The sequence below is a fragment of the Histoplasma capsulatum genome, assembly GCF_000150115.1.
Source record: "Histoplasma capsulatum G186AR genomic scaffold supercont2.3, whole genome shotgun sequence".
In the NCBI taxonomy this organism is placed as follows: Eukaryota; Fungi; Ascomycota; class Eurotiomycetes; order Onygenales; family Ajellomycetaceae; genus Histoplasma; species Histoplasma capsulatum.
This window is the reverse complement of record NW_025544803.1, coordinates 318,896-333,130: the sequence shown is the minus strand read 5'-3', so window position 1 is coordinate 333,130 and position 14,235 is coordinate 318,896. Positions and strand designations below refer to the sequence as shown.

Here is a 14,235-nt window from a genome sequence, read left to right as displayed (position 1 = left end):
TTCGCTTCTTATCTTCCTATTCTCCATTGTTTATATCATATCTGCCTTCCGCACCATCTGCTTTTTTGGAACAGATTCATCGCCTTTTCCCCTCCATCCTTCTCAAACAACTCAGAGTCACTAGGTATCTTGTACACGACTTTGAAACAATTCAATAGAGAACGGGCTTCAAGATGTTTGTTTATAAAAGAGGTGAGTTCGGCGATCTGCCTTCTCCCCCCTCATGTTGGGCTGTATTTTCTTGCAGATGTTTCCTTGTCGTCTTCATTGGTGTTCTTCTGACTGCGAACTGAGGGCTCGCACTGACATTCATACAAATATAGATGGACGTAAGGAACGGGTGCAGTTCGACAAGATCACAGCTCGCGTATCTAGGCTCTGCTATGGCCTGGATCCGGAGCATGTCGATGCTGCAGCTATCACCCAGAAGGTCATTTCTGGGGTTTATCAAGGAGTAACGACTGTCGAACTCGACAACTTGGTAAGAACACTCCCAATCAATTGCATTTATCCCGAGGAATCCTTTCTGACTGTGCTTTTCTCATATCTGTGTACAGGCAGCTGAGACTGCTGCGTATATGACCGTAACCCATCCAGATTATGCCACCCTTGCTGCCCGGATAGCTGTATCCAACCTCCACAAGCAAACGAAGAAACAGTTCTCTTCCGTGATAGATGATCTGTACCATTACCACAACCCGAAAAACCAACGACCTGCCCCGATGATATCGCAGACTACGTACGAAACAGTGATGCGTCATGCAGATGAATTTAATTCCGCTATTGTCTATGATCGTGACTTCAACTACCAATACTTTGGATTCAAGACTCTGGAGCGGTCTTATTTGCTTCGAATTAACGGCAAAGTTGCGGAACGCCCGCAACACATGATCATGCGTGTTGCTGTTGGCATCCACGGAGATGATGTAGAAAGAGTCATCGAAACATATAATCTCATGTCCCAGAAATTCTTCACACATGCTTCTCCAACCCTTTTCAATGCTGGTACCCCTCAGCCTCAGATGGCTTCTTGTTTCCTAATCGACATGAAGGAGGATAGTATTGAGGGTATTTATGACACTTTGAAGACTTGTGCTTTGATTTCAAAAACTGCTGGTGGTATTGGTCTCAACATTCACCGCATTCGTGGCACTGGCTCTTACATAGCTGGAACAAATGGGTCCTCAAATGGAATCGTTCCTATGCTCCGCGTTTTCAACAACACTGCCAGATATGTCGACCAGGGTGGCAACAAGCGGCCAGGAGCTTTCGCTATTTACCTAGAGCCATGGCACACCGATATCTTTGAGTTTTTGGATCTTCGTAAGAACCATGGCAAGGAAGAAGTCCGGGCTCGCGATCTCTTCCTTGCTCTCTGGACGCCTGATTTGTTTATGAAGCGTGTTGAGCAAAACAGCGAATGGACTCTGTTTTGCCCCAATGAAGCACCAGGGTTAGCTGATGTCTATGGCGACGAGTTTGAGGCACTTTACGAAAAGTATGTTTCAGTACAACCAGAACCAAGTGACCATACAAAAGTAACTGACCTGACTCCTGGTATATAGGTACGAAAAGGAAGGCAGAGGCAAGAAGACTGTAAAAGCCCAGAAACTCTGGTACGCCATTCTTGAAGCTCAAACAGAGACAGGAAACCCCTTTATGCTTTACAAGGACTCTTGCAACAGAAAGAGCAACCAAAAGAACCTGGGCACAATTCGAAGCTCTAATCTATGTACTGAAATCATCGAATATTGCTCACCAGATGAAGTTGCGGTTTGCAACTTGGCATCTATTGCGTTGCCCACTTTTGTTGATCCTATCCGGGGAGAGTATGACTTCGGCAAACTCCATGAAGTAACTCAGGTTGTTGTTCGCAATCTTAACAAGATCATTGATCGGAATTACTATCCAGTTGAGGAAGCGAAACGAAGCAACTTCCGTCATCGTCCCATTGCTTGTGGTGTACAAGGTCTTGCGGATGCTTTCCTTGCTCTGCGACTTCCATTTGATTCCCCTGAAGCAAAACAGTTGAATATTCAAATTTTTGAAACAATTTACCACGCAGGATTGACTGCATCCTGCGAGTTAGCGAAGATTGATGGTCCATATTCCACATATGAAGGCTCCCCGGTCTCTCAAGGTATTCTTCAGTATGATATGTGGAATGTTACTCCAACCGACCTTTGGGATTGGGATTCATTGAAACAAGATATTGCAAAGCACGGAGTGCGTAATAGTTTACTTGTTGCGCCCATGCCTACTGCCAGCACCAGCCAGATTCTTGGGTTCAATGAATGCTTTGAGCCCTATACCTCTAATATCTACTCTCGCCGTGTTCTTGCTGGTGAATTCCAAATTGTCAATCCATGGCTCCTGAAAGACCTTGTGGACATGGGTCTCTGGTCTGACAACATGAAAAATCGTATTATTGCAGAGGGTGGCTCAATTCAAAATATTCCCAACATTCCCCAGGATATCAAAGCACTTTATAAGACTGTCTGGGAAATATCTCAGCGAACTATTGTCCAGATGGCTGCTGATCGCGGTGCATTTATCGACCAATCCCAGTCGCTAAATATCCATCTGAAGGAGCCCACCATGGGCAAGATTACCAGCATGCATTTCACTGGTTGGAAACTCGGCTTGAAGACCGGAATGTATTATCTCCGTACAATGGCTGCCTCTGCTCCAATTCAATTTACTGTGGACCAAGAACAACTCAAAGTTGCGGACACGAACGTTGCGCGCGTCAATGGTGCTCTGAAAAAACGAGGTGGTGTTTCCCCCAGCTCTGCCAGCGCCTACTCCTCTGTTCCTCGTCCCATGTATGATCAAATACAGGACGATGACCAGGCATCATCCTTACCTCAAGTGGGCACGATAACCGTTGACATTTCCTCAACGCCTGCTGCTTCCCAGCAAAGTACTGTGTTGGCATCATCGGAAGGTACGAAGGCAAAGGCCAATGGATCTGATGATTCCACAAAAGAAGAAACCGACGGCCAGGGGGAGACCGAGGCCGATATATATTCGCAGAAAGTTATTGCTTGTGAGTTGTTTTTTTTTTCTTTTTCTTTTGTTTTCATTTCTTTTTGCTTTTACCATTGCTTGGTCCCGACCTGATTGATGCTAATGAACCTATAACCCAACGTCAGGCAGTATCGAAAACCCAGAATCCTGTGTGATGTGCAGTGGTTAAACGAGACGGGGTCTGCATTCCCTATAGTTGATAGGGCATGTACAATTCAAATGCCCACATATCACTCAGAATTTTATGAACTGGACTATCTGGTAATGGGACTATACTCATCATCCAGATATTGATCGATTAAATAATATTTCTTTTCCATTTACTTCTTTCTCGTTTCCTTTGTTCTCTTTTCGTAATATTATCGTCTGCGTTTTGCCCACACAACCCACCTTTATTTTGCCGTATGCCACATCGTCACCATAATGATGTTGCTGATGGATATGTATGAGCTCTTTTTCCATTACGTTGTCTCATGTTTTTTTCTTTTTTTCTTCCTTCTGGACTTCGCTATAAATTTTTTCCAATCCGTGGCACCGTTATAGGATTTGTCCTCCGGTTTTCTATACGAAACCACCCCTTTCGCCATTTATATATATCTTTGCATTGCCGCTCGTCTCCGCCCTTATGGTTACATTTTTCTAGTTTTATTGTTGCTATTTTTTTTTTTTATTGGTCTTTTGCTCCTTATTTGCCTATGTTCAATATCAATTTACGTTTCAAAATATGTATTACCATTGTAAATTTGTTTGTGAGGTGCAGGAGATAATCTTGTTTCTTTGCATCGATATGCAGGGGTATTTTCTCACCGAGGGCGGAGTAAAAAAAAAAAATAAAAAGCGACGGAAAGCGAAAAAGGGGCTATCAAGCAATTCTAGTAATATGTATGGTTGTAGACTCAGCACAGCGAGCAAGAATACCAAGTTCGCCAGCCAGGTTAACCGTAGCATCTGACTTCATTCTAGAGCAAAGTCAACCAGATCGATCGATATTCAGAAAAAGTTAGTTCCAAACGGCATGAAAACCCTAACCCTCTGGATATCTGCCTGGCCATTGCTTTCTTCTTCTATGTGCAGTGCATGGACGGGAATACAGTACAAGTACTACCCCCCTACCCCCCTGCGTCAAGCAAGCAAACAATAGACAAAGCAAAGCAGAACCGAGAATCGGCTTTGTATGTATGTAGGGGGGCGAATGTCTGGCTTGCCGCTCTGCTCTGCTCTGCTCTGTTCTGCGGACGGGGTGGGTGGGTTGTGGGTTGTGGGATCTTGCAGGTTAATGCACGATACGCCGGGTACCTCACATGCCGCATGCACAGACAGCAGACAGCAGTATGGGGTTGTGTGTGGTGTGTGGTGGGTTTGGGGAGAGCACGCTCCCTTTCTTTGTTTGTTTCCTGATGGGGTTTTTTTTTTTTTTTTTTTGGTGGGGGAGGGGGAGAGGTGGAGGAAACCCTGTGCTGTATGACGACTTACTGCCAACTAGTTACAAGGCACAGTACTCTTGTAGTTAAGAGTAACTAACCAATTCCGATCCGTTTTTCACTCCCTGAACCGGCTCGGCTCAACTCAGCCCAGCCCAGCTTAGGCCCAGCCGAACCAACCAACCAACCGGCAGAAAGAAGGAATGGAATGGAATGGAATGGGTCATGAAAATGAAAATGAAAATGGAAAATAATGAGAATGGTACATGAATGTTAAAAGGCTTGTTAAAGGAGTAAGGAGAGGAGGGGGAAAGGAACTTTGCAAATTCCTTTTCCCCCCCTTGTTGATTTCGTCTGTATACAACAGTAGTTTATCACTCATTCAACATTCAACATTGATTGTGATTGATCTATATTGGTATATTGCTCTGTGTATATGTGTGTGTGTGTGTGTGTGTGTGTGTATGGGTCCACCCACATTTCCCCCCCCCTTTTTTACTTGTTCCAGGATTCGCACAGACTGAAGCATTTCTGGAAACTGGGTTGGAAAATCGAGGAGAAAAAGAAAAAGAAAAAGAAACAAAAACAACTAAGATTTCTAATAGATAGCCCGAGTTGGTATCAAGCAAGTTTCTTAAAAAACGAGGATGGTGTAAAGTTTGGTATCAAGGTTCCCCGTTCTCCCTGTAAACTAACTAATTGAACCACCATTCAACACCGGGAAGACGGCCTTCACCCATACTGGCACTGTACAGATGAAAAGTCAGTTGTCATTTTATTGAACATGATGTCAGAAAAAAAGGGGACCTGCAGACTTACAATTGAGTGAAGAGATGTTCTGTCATATCAATAGAACCGCCCTTCTATAAAATCAAAAGCAAAGAATGAACTAGAGTCTGAAAGCAATATCACTCATATATATATATATATATATTTTTTCCCTCAAAAGAGAATATGGGAGAAGGGTGACACTTACACAGCCCATGCACTTATCTTTCACCATGGCTGAAACTGTTTTGCCGCCGTATGTGATGGTCACCGTCTTCCCGCAGTAGGGATTGGAATTACTGAGATCTCCCATGAGACCAACTGGCATAGCAATTGCGTCCTCATCCTTGGTGGCAACATTGGTGCCACAGGAGCCCAGACCCCCGCCGTAAAAAGTCATATCGCCACTGCAAGGAGAACCTTTGGTGCATGGCCCACCGCCACCGCTTGGGGGAGAGGTTGGTGGGGTCGATGGGTTTGAAGGAGCTGGAGCCGGAGGGGAAGGAGGAGGTGGTGGAGGAGGAGGAGGAGGAGGAGGTGGTGGTGGTGGTGGTGATGGTGATGGTGATGGGGGTGATGGGGGTGGTGGTGGTGGTGGTGGTGAATATGAGAGAGGAGGCGAGGGAGATGGCGGTTGAGCAGTAACTGTAGGGACATTAGGATAAGGTGTGACTGAAGGGTTTTGATTGAACTGTGCGGGCAAAACATGTAGAGTGGTAGTAGTAGGTGTTGGGTATCCGGTTGAGTTGGCTGTTCGGACCACGGCCGGCGAGGAATAGCCAGTAGGGTAGATTGTCTTCGGCTCTCCTGGTATGCCATCAACGGTAGCGGTGGTCACAACGGTCTCCGTGACCACCTCAGTGACGATCTCCACCACCACGTTCACGGGAGCCGCGATGGGGGTAGCGGCCAAGAAGCCCACGGCAAAAGTCAAATACTTAAGGAGACTCGGAGCCATATTCGTTTCGTTTCCTTTTTTTCTTTTTTTCTTCTTTTTTTAATATATATGTATATATATGATATATAAAACAAATCAACAAGAAAGAACGAGCGCTATCAAAGCGCAATGGAATCGACTGGTGGGTGCGCGCGTCGGCGATGTTCCCCTAGGACAGACAGACTTAGAGGTCGATTGAGTTTCAAATTTGCAGAGGGAGCGGAAGGACCTCAGAGAACTAGCTCTGAAGCGCGAGCAAGAAGCAGAAATAGCTATGTGCGCGAATCAATGCTGAAGCAGCATGTATTGTATATAATTTGTATTCTGAATGAACGGAATCGAGCCAGGCGATTCAGGAGCAGCACAGCGGACGACAAATCCGGACAGGACAGGGACGTAGGGGCTGCTCGGCAGCCTTTGAAGGAGTGAAGAATTGGCTGCAGGAATGATTTCCTTTCCGAGACCCAGTTAAGGAGCGACAAAAGGGTCTAGGATATCGAATGTCGACGGCGGTAATGAAGGGATGTTCGACTGGTGCGTGTTTGGAGAAACCCCCCAAAAAATTGAGTGAGGGCAAGTGGGCGTTTTTAAGGCCCAAGAGGAGGCAGCCCGAGGTCGTCGACACAAGGAGTGAATGGGAGTCGAGTGGAACCACGGGAGGCGAGTGGGTAGGTTAGGTTAGGCACAAGAAAGGAAGGGCATGAGAAGAAGACGTATTCTCAGAGGATGGAGAGGGGAGGCGAGGGAGAGTGGAGGTGAAAGAGAGGATGAAGGTGTGAAGGTGAAGGTGAAGACACTCGGGAAAAGGAGGAGAGAGAACGAGCCGGGCACGAGCCTAGGCTTTGTCCCAGGCCCGGGGGCCCAGCGCCCAGGCCCCGGCGGACCACAGGGGGCAGCCGAACCCCTGGCAGCCCGGCGACCAGGGGCTCCCACTGGCTGGCTGGCGGTGGCTCCAGTGGCTCCAGTGGCTCCAGGCGTGGCTCCAGGCGTGGGGCTGCAGGCGTGGCGGCGGTGGCTGCGACGTGGACGGGCATGACAGGACGGGCGATGACAGCAGCGCACTTCCCGTCACCCGATGAGATCGAGCGTGGATCTTGAATCTGCCCTCTTTCCTGGGACAAGGTGGGCGAGCGAGATTCGTGGACCAGAATACAGGTTACAAGGGGAGGGAAATGTTGCTTGTTTTTTAGTTTTCTTTAGTTTGCTCTTAGTTTTCTTTTAGGCTGTTTTAGTCTGTGTTTCTTTATTTTATTTTATTTTATTTCGTGTTTGCCATTCGTTCTGAAAGAAAAATTCTACGCAGTGTTATCCCGTCGAGGTACGGCGTGGCACGGTTGCAGCCGTCGCAGACGTGGCAGACCGGCAACGGCAACAGCTCACCGTCTTTCATTGTTATATAACTAAAGGTTGTACTTTATACTGGTATGGACTCCCGTGGAGAATTCCTTTCCCTTTATTTTCTTTGTTGTGCTGTGTTGTGACGCTGCGAGTCGTGACTGGCCGTTTCCCCTGTTTCCCCTGGCGCGTTCTCCCGGCTCACCCAGCGCTACCTTGGGTGAGGCGCTGCTAGCCAGGCACACCGCACACCTGTTCCTGAGCTAGTGGCTGGATCCGGTGGTGAGAAGGTTTGGAGAGGTTGAAACGGGGCGGCCTGACAAACCGCGCTACTGCGTAGATGGCCGTGCCATTGGTCGGAGAAGAGGAGTATTTTTTTTCCTTCTTTTTTTCGATCTGTTCAAAAATCTTCTCTCACAGCAGTATTCTCCCGGTTGTATTTCAACCGGCCCAACCATCCTCCAACACCGTCAGTTTCATCGTTCAGTTCATGTATGTAACACGATACAAAACAGGACGGATTTAAGTTGAACGTGTTAGTCAGCAAGTCTCCACTCATTCCGCCCGAGGATCACTCTGTTCCTCCTGTTCCTCCTCCTGTTCAAACATGGTTTGAACTCAACCTTGCTCATCGAGAGTTAACACCAACGCTTGACCTGAGCGGGTGATGAATGAGTGAGTGTGTGTGTGTGTGTGGTAGACCCGAGCGATAATAATGGTCTCGATATTGAATCCCAACTTTCTTTTCCTTTGTTGCCAACACCGTCAGCAATGGGCTGAATTGCACCGAAACGCCCCCCTGTTTCCAGGCTTCCAGAACGCTTCCAAACGTCCGATCCAGAAAACTTTATTCGCGACGAGAATCCTCGAAACGTTTCTGTTTCACCGACGGGGGTATTCTGAGTAGGACACGTCCACGCTCACGTCCACATCCAACAAACCCCCGATCTTCGGAACCTAGATCGCGGCCGTGGACCCTCGCACCACCTATATATGAATCAACTGGCTCCTCCGCGGTCCCGAGGATATAACCCAAGAAGTTTGTTAAAAAAAATACCTCAGGTACTCGGCAGTTTAACTCACCAAGCTAAGAAATGTTACGTACGTACGTACGACCAGCCCTTCCTTTTGAACTTTACGAAGCGTACGTCGGAGGAAAGGGGTGGAAAGTTACCCTGATGTCATACCTTTTTATCTTCAGAAATTCAGTCCATCCATCCATCCACTACGCGCAGCTGGGACAAGAACTGTTGTCTCAGTTCAATGGGGATCTGAGCTTTGTTGCTGACGTCGTCTTCTCTTTTCTCGCAAGTCAGTCCCAGTACAACTGGGCAAGATCCATGGATGACCGGGGATATATGTTTTGAGTCCCCACAAATCCACGGCCACGGTGGAGATAAATCTGTTGTTCTGTGCTTGCGCTTGTGCTTGTTACGGAGCCAGATTAAACCACATCCTCACACACAGTTTCTTCCCTTGATGCAGGGGGGGGAAGTCACCAAAAAAAAAAAAAAAAAACCCAAAAACAAATGACTTTCCTTCAATTCTTCCCTGCCTTTCAGTCTTGAACAGCACAAAAACAAGCTCTCTGCTACGATGGATGAAATCATCGTCGCCGCTCATACGGTCGGTCCGTTGTAGTAGTAGTAGTAGTAGTAGTAGTAGTAGTAGTAGTAGTAGTAGTAGTCGTAGTAAAGCATTCAGCACCTCAACATCGTACCTAAACAGTTGACACGCCTGTTTCAAGTTCGGCGGTGCTGGCAGTGGTTGGTGTGGGGAGAATTGTCGATAGACAGTTCATTCCAACTTTCTCTCTTTCTCCCGCGTCCCCGTAACCAGATATAATCCTATCTGAGAAATAGCTGGGATGTAGGGATTGATTGATTGTAGGGGGTGTGGGTGTTCAAACTTATTCAATCCCAATCTCAGCGCCTAACCACAAACAACCAGTCATGAGTTCATACACCCCCCAACTTGCAAAACTTGTAAAATATATGTTTCATCGACGTTTTGATTGTTTCGGCAGGTTTGGTGCTTGCGGGAAAAGGGGGGGGGGGAAATCCCTGCTTCATCGAGGGTTCGCTTTCTGGTTTTTTTTTCCCCTGCGCAAATCGTGGAAACTAATCCGGTCGTTGGGGAACATTAATGAAATCTCCACACACACACACACACACACACACACACACACACACAAGGCGATCGATGGTTCCTTCAAGCTGCGGGCCCCCTTGGCGCTATCTTCCTTACTATGACTTGTGAGGTTTAATATCTACTCTGTGTACACACCCTTATGCAAGATGTGAGAAAGCGTCTATCTGTTTGGAGGGGGGGTTAGGCGGGGCAAAATAAAAGAAATGAATAACTATGTGTAACGAGCTCGAGATTCTGTTTCCCGACTCCTTTCCTGACTTCTTCGGTTAAGAGGGGTGGGAAGGACTGGACCAAGCGCTAAAATCAACATAGCGAGCCTGTGGTGGCAAAGAAAAGAATAAATAGCTAGTTAACAGCTTACAGCGAGAAGTTATGACAACAAATATGTTATTTAGTTAAAACTAGTTATTTAACAAACATGTTGGTAAGTTGGCATATTCCAACAGCAACTTGTAACCAGTCCATCATTCATTTCCAATCTCAGCCGGCCTATTCTTTATCGACCGGTCATTATATCACACCACGGTGAAGCATGTTTCCTTTTCTCTATCACAGGTAGGCCGGGCAGTAATTGTGTCAACTATTGGATATATCAAAAAGGATGACATGACAAGATTCTGGCTGCAATATGTTAAGTTCTTTATAGTTATTCATATCATTGATGACTATCATCGATGGATACAATTGATAGATGTCATATTGATATTCCTTACTAGATATCGTCAGATCTTTATATCATCACCAGGTATCATCGCTAGATATCACTGATACATATTGCTAGATCTTGATACCGTACAGAGGCAGGCAGGCAGATGAGTGGTTGGATGTGTGGAAGGGAGTAATCTATATAGCTCACCAGCATTAGCACAGAATATTCACGCAAGAACTCTCGACATCATCCATCTTCATAATATATATCTCAATCAAGATATATCACCGAAGACTTTGTGATAGCATACAATAAAGATCTCTAGAGAGATAAGAAATCCAAGAATAAAGGATTCGTAATGATGAAAAGATCGTTAGTAGAATAGAAGATATGAGTGAGGGAAGGCAGTGGGCAGAGATATTGTTAATACATATGATGATAGAGATTTGATGAGTATGGAAGCGGAGCAGGAGTGTCAAAAGCGCTGAAAGAATAAGGGTTGCAAGGCTTTTTACAGTTAGTTAGCAGGTCACATTACTGCAAAAATTTTGAATTATATATTAGAAGAGACATAAAAAGATAACATTGAAAATAACATTGGCAAAACTGTAGTGAGTCCCTTAACCGCTTGACCAAAAAGATCGCACAGTGTTTATACCCTTCATTCCTGGTTACCAGGGTTCCTGTGGAAAACTCCCCTAAATTGTCAATATCAGAGGTAAACACAAGGCAACCCTGAATTCTAAATATATTGGGAAGAGGCGGCAATATTTCGGTAAATATTAACCGTACAAGGATGCGGTCTAGGCCACGCCCGGGTGAAGGGATCGATTGTAACCATCCATACCCCCTCCGTACTTCTGATGTTTCTCGAAGGGATTCGACGGAGCAGCAATCCTTCTGCTAGGATGGTCCAGGACCTGGCGATGCGCTTCCATGTGGAAGTTGTCCAGTTTTCTTCCTAATCTCCTCCAACAGAGCCTGCTCTTCTGCTAGTACGGCAGCTGCTTCCTGCTCAAGAATCCGTGCCTTCGAAGCACTCTCGCGTTTCCGTTGTTCCACCGCTTCTAGATTCGAAAGAAGCCCTTGTATCTCCCAAGCTTTTTGTGACTCATTGTTAGATGACTCGATCGGTGACATCTGATGTGGGGAGAAATTAGCGACACTTGAGGGACCAATTGGGGATATTGGAGGGCTCGAGGGTGATACGGGGCTTGTGGGGGGTGGTGAATATGGGAGCGGTATCGCCGCCGTTTCAAGAGGTCTCGAACTGTCAGGGTCGGGTGGACGATAATCAGAGTCGCCATGGTTGGCACCAGCGACTTGTTCTCCGACTTGCTGCACGCGGCCATCTAAATTGGTGTCCGAACTCATCTCTTGCGGAGAGAACGCTGAGTTTGAATTGCGCATCGGAGGAGGCGGGGCCCCTCCACCTCTACTAGTCTCGACTGCTTCTAATTCCGCTACGCAATCGTACCTGTCGTTGCTTCTGCTAATTTCCGTTCCTGAAATCTCGTAGGCCAGCGGCTTAATTTCCTGAACTTCTGTATGATTATTATCCTGTGGCTCTATGCCGGATGGGGTGACCTTTTGTCGTCGTCGTCGACGGAACCAAAGAAACAATGCTAGTAGTATCAGAGTGAGTAATGTGAGAGGGACAGCAATTGCCGCCTTTGCAGCGGTGCTAAGACCGCCGCTTCCATTGTCGACTGTTGGGGCAATCGAGCCCCTGCCAGGGATGGCCGTGTCTGAGGGGCCTGTGGTAGAAGTTCCCGTTGTTGGAGAATCGGTTGGTAAAGCTTGTGTTGATGCGGTTGTCGACGCAGATGCGGAAGCGGTGGAAGAAGTGATGGTGGAAGTGGAAGTGGCGGTGGTGGTGGTTGTCTCTGTACTTGTGGTCGACGAAGATTGCGGAACAGGGTCAGTATACTCAGGAGGAATAGCAATATCGGCCTTATCACATTGTTCCGCGAGATATGTCCACGCTTCTTCCGAGGCGCTCTGGCTGCACTCTATAGAGATGCAACCTGCAATAGAAGAAAGGAAATCGTTGCTCTTGCAACAGTCAGGATCAGATAGCCATTTGCCACAAGCATTGTCGTTCACAGCGGTTTGGAAACACTTGGTCTACACCTATGGGTTAGAACCGTTAGTGTCAAAGAGGGGTGATACACACTTACTGCACAATCTGATACACTCGCTCCAATGACAACACCGGCTGTTGTAACGACGATTGCAACAAACGCATGGCTGATCCTCATTGTGAGCCTGAGAATCGCGTAATGGTTGAAGCAGAGGGAAACATCATTCACTGGCATCGCCCCTCTGCCCAATGTTTGGCTGAGGTACGGTAAGCACATCCAAGTGACACAAAAGCCTCCGACGGATGTATTTAAAAGAGCGGCTAATTTCCAGCCCGGCGCTAAGACGATACAGCAGGGGGATGTTTGGCAGATGTTGGCAAATCTGCATTTCTCATTGCTCAATAATGAGAGCTGGATGCCATCAACGTTAGCCTATGCGAGGGAAGTCTTATCTTGGCTGGTATTGGTCCTCCGAAGATCCCTCAAGCACCTCGCTGTTCTTTACACCGGCATCTCTGGCCCTTTTCATGTCGCTAAAGGCATAGAAACTGGGGTTGCTGGCTCAAGAATTGGATAAACGCACGACGCGACGGAATGCGCCAATCTAGGCAAGCTACGCCCACATAATTCCAGGAGCATGGAAAATAACATCAACGGCTAATGGGGGCCTGGGGATGCAGGCTTAACTTGGTTTTGAAGTCCCTGGAGCGGTTTGTGAGCTCGTCGTTAGGCTGATTTGACGAAACGGATCACGAAACAACAGAGTGACTTTGTACATACTTGAAGTTAACTGGATTCAGATATACAGTAACTGCTAACTATCAGATCAACAGTGGCAGATATTTCAGCCAACTTAAAAAACTTGGAGTCTAGATGCATATCCCAAAACGTCTGGGCCGGCTCCAAGCCAGCTTTTCGCAAGCGCCCGCGCTGTATCGGCGCCCTTGGGAAATCCCACCGAAGCATTCCGCGCCTATCGGGGGCGACGAAGTAATTGGACGAATCGAATCCCCTTCCCGCATGCCACTGTAGCTCCAATTGAGATACCACAACATCTCCAGGGCTAATGTAAAAAGAATATCATCAAGCTGACACCGAAAAATTGTTACCCATGTAACAGAGTACGCTGGCACACACGGTCAACTGCAGGTGTTTGAATTGTGTGGAGGCAACCATTCATCGTGTTCCCGGGCGATTTATTGTCAAGTTCCATACTCCCTAGGTACTCATCCACGTTACCATTTTTCACGGATAAATATACCCAAGGGCTGTTTGGGATCTCACAATTGACTTCATGTCGCAGGTCATTGATTCACATAAAAAAGAGAAGTCGGCTGGGGAATGAATTTCAGGGGAGAGAAAGCTCTCTACTCTCTACATCACAACAAATAATAACTGCTGCAAAACTATGGCTCTGTAGCAGGTTTGGGCAAAGCTGAGGTTGTGTCTGTGCATCACATATTCCTGTGGCACGCAACGCAGTTCAACAACTCAAACCACTAGTACCCACCTGATAGAGTCATGTTTATCCCTCTCCGCCATCTCTGTATTTCTAAGGTATGATGCAATGTGACAATAATGTGGGAAGGATGAATGGCAAGTGGATCATCACTGGATGTAACATTGAACATAACTCAATTCATAAATATTGTGTTAAACCTCGGACCACCTGCTCTATCCCTCCCTCTGAATGCTCTCCATGGATCTCACCTATTATCAATACATATGTGGGCTTTTGTCAGTTAACTTTCACCAAATAACTATATGGAGTCTGAAAAGTCCGCATCGGACACTTTTGGCGGATTCGAGCTGGAATTTCTTCAAGTTGTTTTGTATATATATATATAGTTTTGGCGGCAG

General features: G+C 46.7%; 4 protein-coding genes across 4 annotated transcripts; 2 read left to right on the top strand and 2 right to left on the bottom strand.

The window, feature by feature from the left end:
- Window positions 1-173: 173 nt before the first annotated feature.
- On the top strand, window positions 174-3,199 carry HCBG_02286 (ribonucleoside-diphosphate reductase subunit large; the record flags this gene model as incomplete). Its single annotated transcript, XM_045429335.1, has 5 exons — window positions 174-192; window positions 324-481; window positions 558-1,498; window positions 1,566-3,049; window positions 3,156-3,199. 5 exons carry the CDS (start codon window positions 174-176, stop codon window positions 3,197-3,199), a joined length of 2,646 nt encoding a protein of 881 aa, XP_045289230.1.
- A 1,947-nt stretch (window positions 3,200-5,146) lies between these two features.
- On the bottom strand, window positions 5,147-6,177 carry HCBG_02285 (uncharacterized protein; the record flags this gene model as incomplete). Its single annotated transcript, XM_045429334.1, has 3 exons — window positions 5,147-5,198; window positions 5,271-5,314; window positions 5,428-6,177. 3 exons carry the CDS (start codon window positions 6,175-6,177, stop codon window positions 5,147-5,149), a joined length of 846 nt encoding a protein of 281 aa, XP_045289229.1.
- Window positions 6,178-6,191: 14 nt separating this feature from the next.
- HCBG_02284 (uncharacterized protein) lies at window positions 6,192-7,235 on the top strand (the record flags this gene model as incomplete). The annotated part of the gene is made up of 2 exons (XM_045429333.1): window positions 6,192-6,824; window positions 7,008-7,235. 2 exons carry the CDS (start codon window positions 6,657-6,659, stop codon window positions 7,233-7,235), a joined length of 396 nt encoding a protein of 131 aa, XP_045289228.1.
- Window positions 7,236-11,194: 3,959 nt separating this feature from the next.
- HCBG_02283 (uncharacterized protein) lies at window positions 11,195-13,671 on the bottom strand (the record flags this gene model as incomplete). Its single annotated transcript, XM_045429332.1, has 4 exons — window positions 11,195-12,418; window positions 12,472-12,786; window positions 13,195-13,438; window positions 13,637-13,671. The coding sequence occupies 4 exons, from the start codon at window positions 13,669-13,671 to the stop codon at window positions 11,195-11,197; spliced, it is 1,818 nt and encodes a 605-aa protein (XP_045289227.1).
- Window positions 13,672-14,235: the final 564 nt, after the last annotated feature.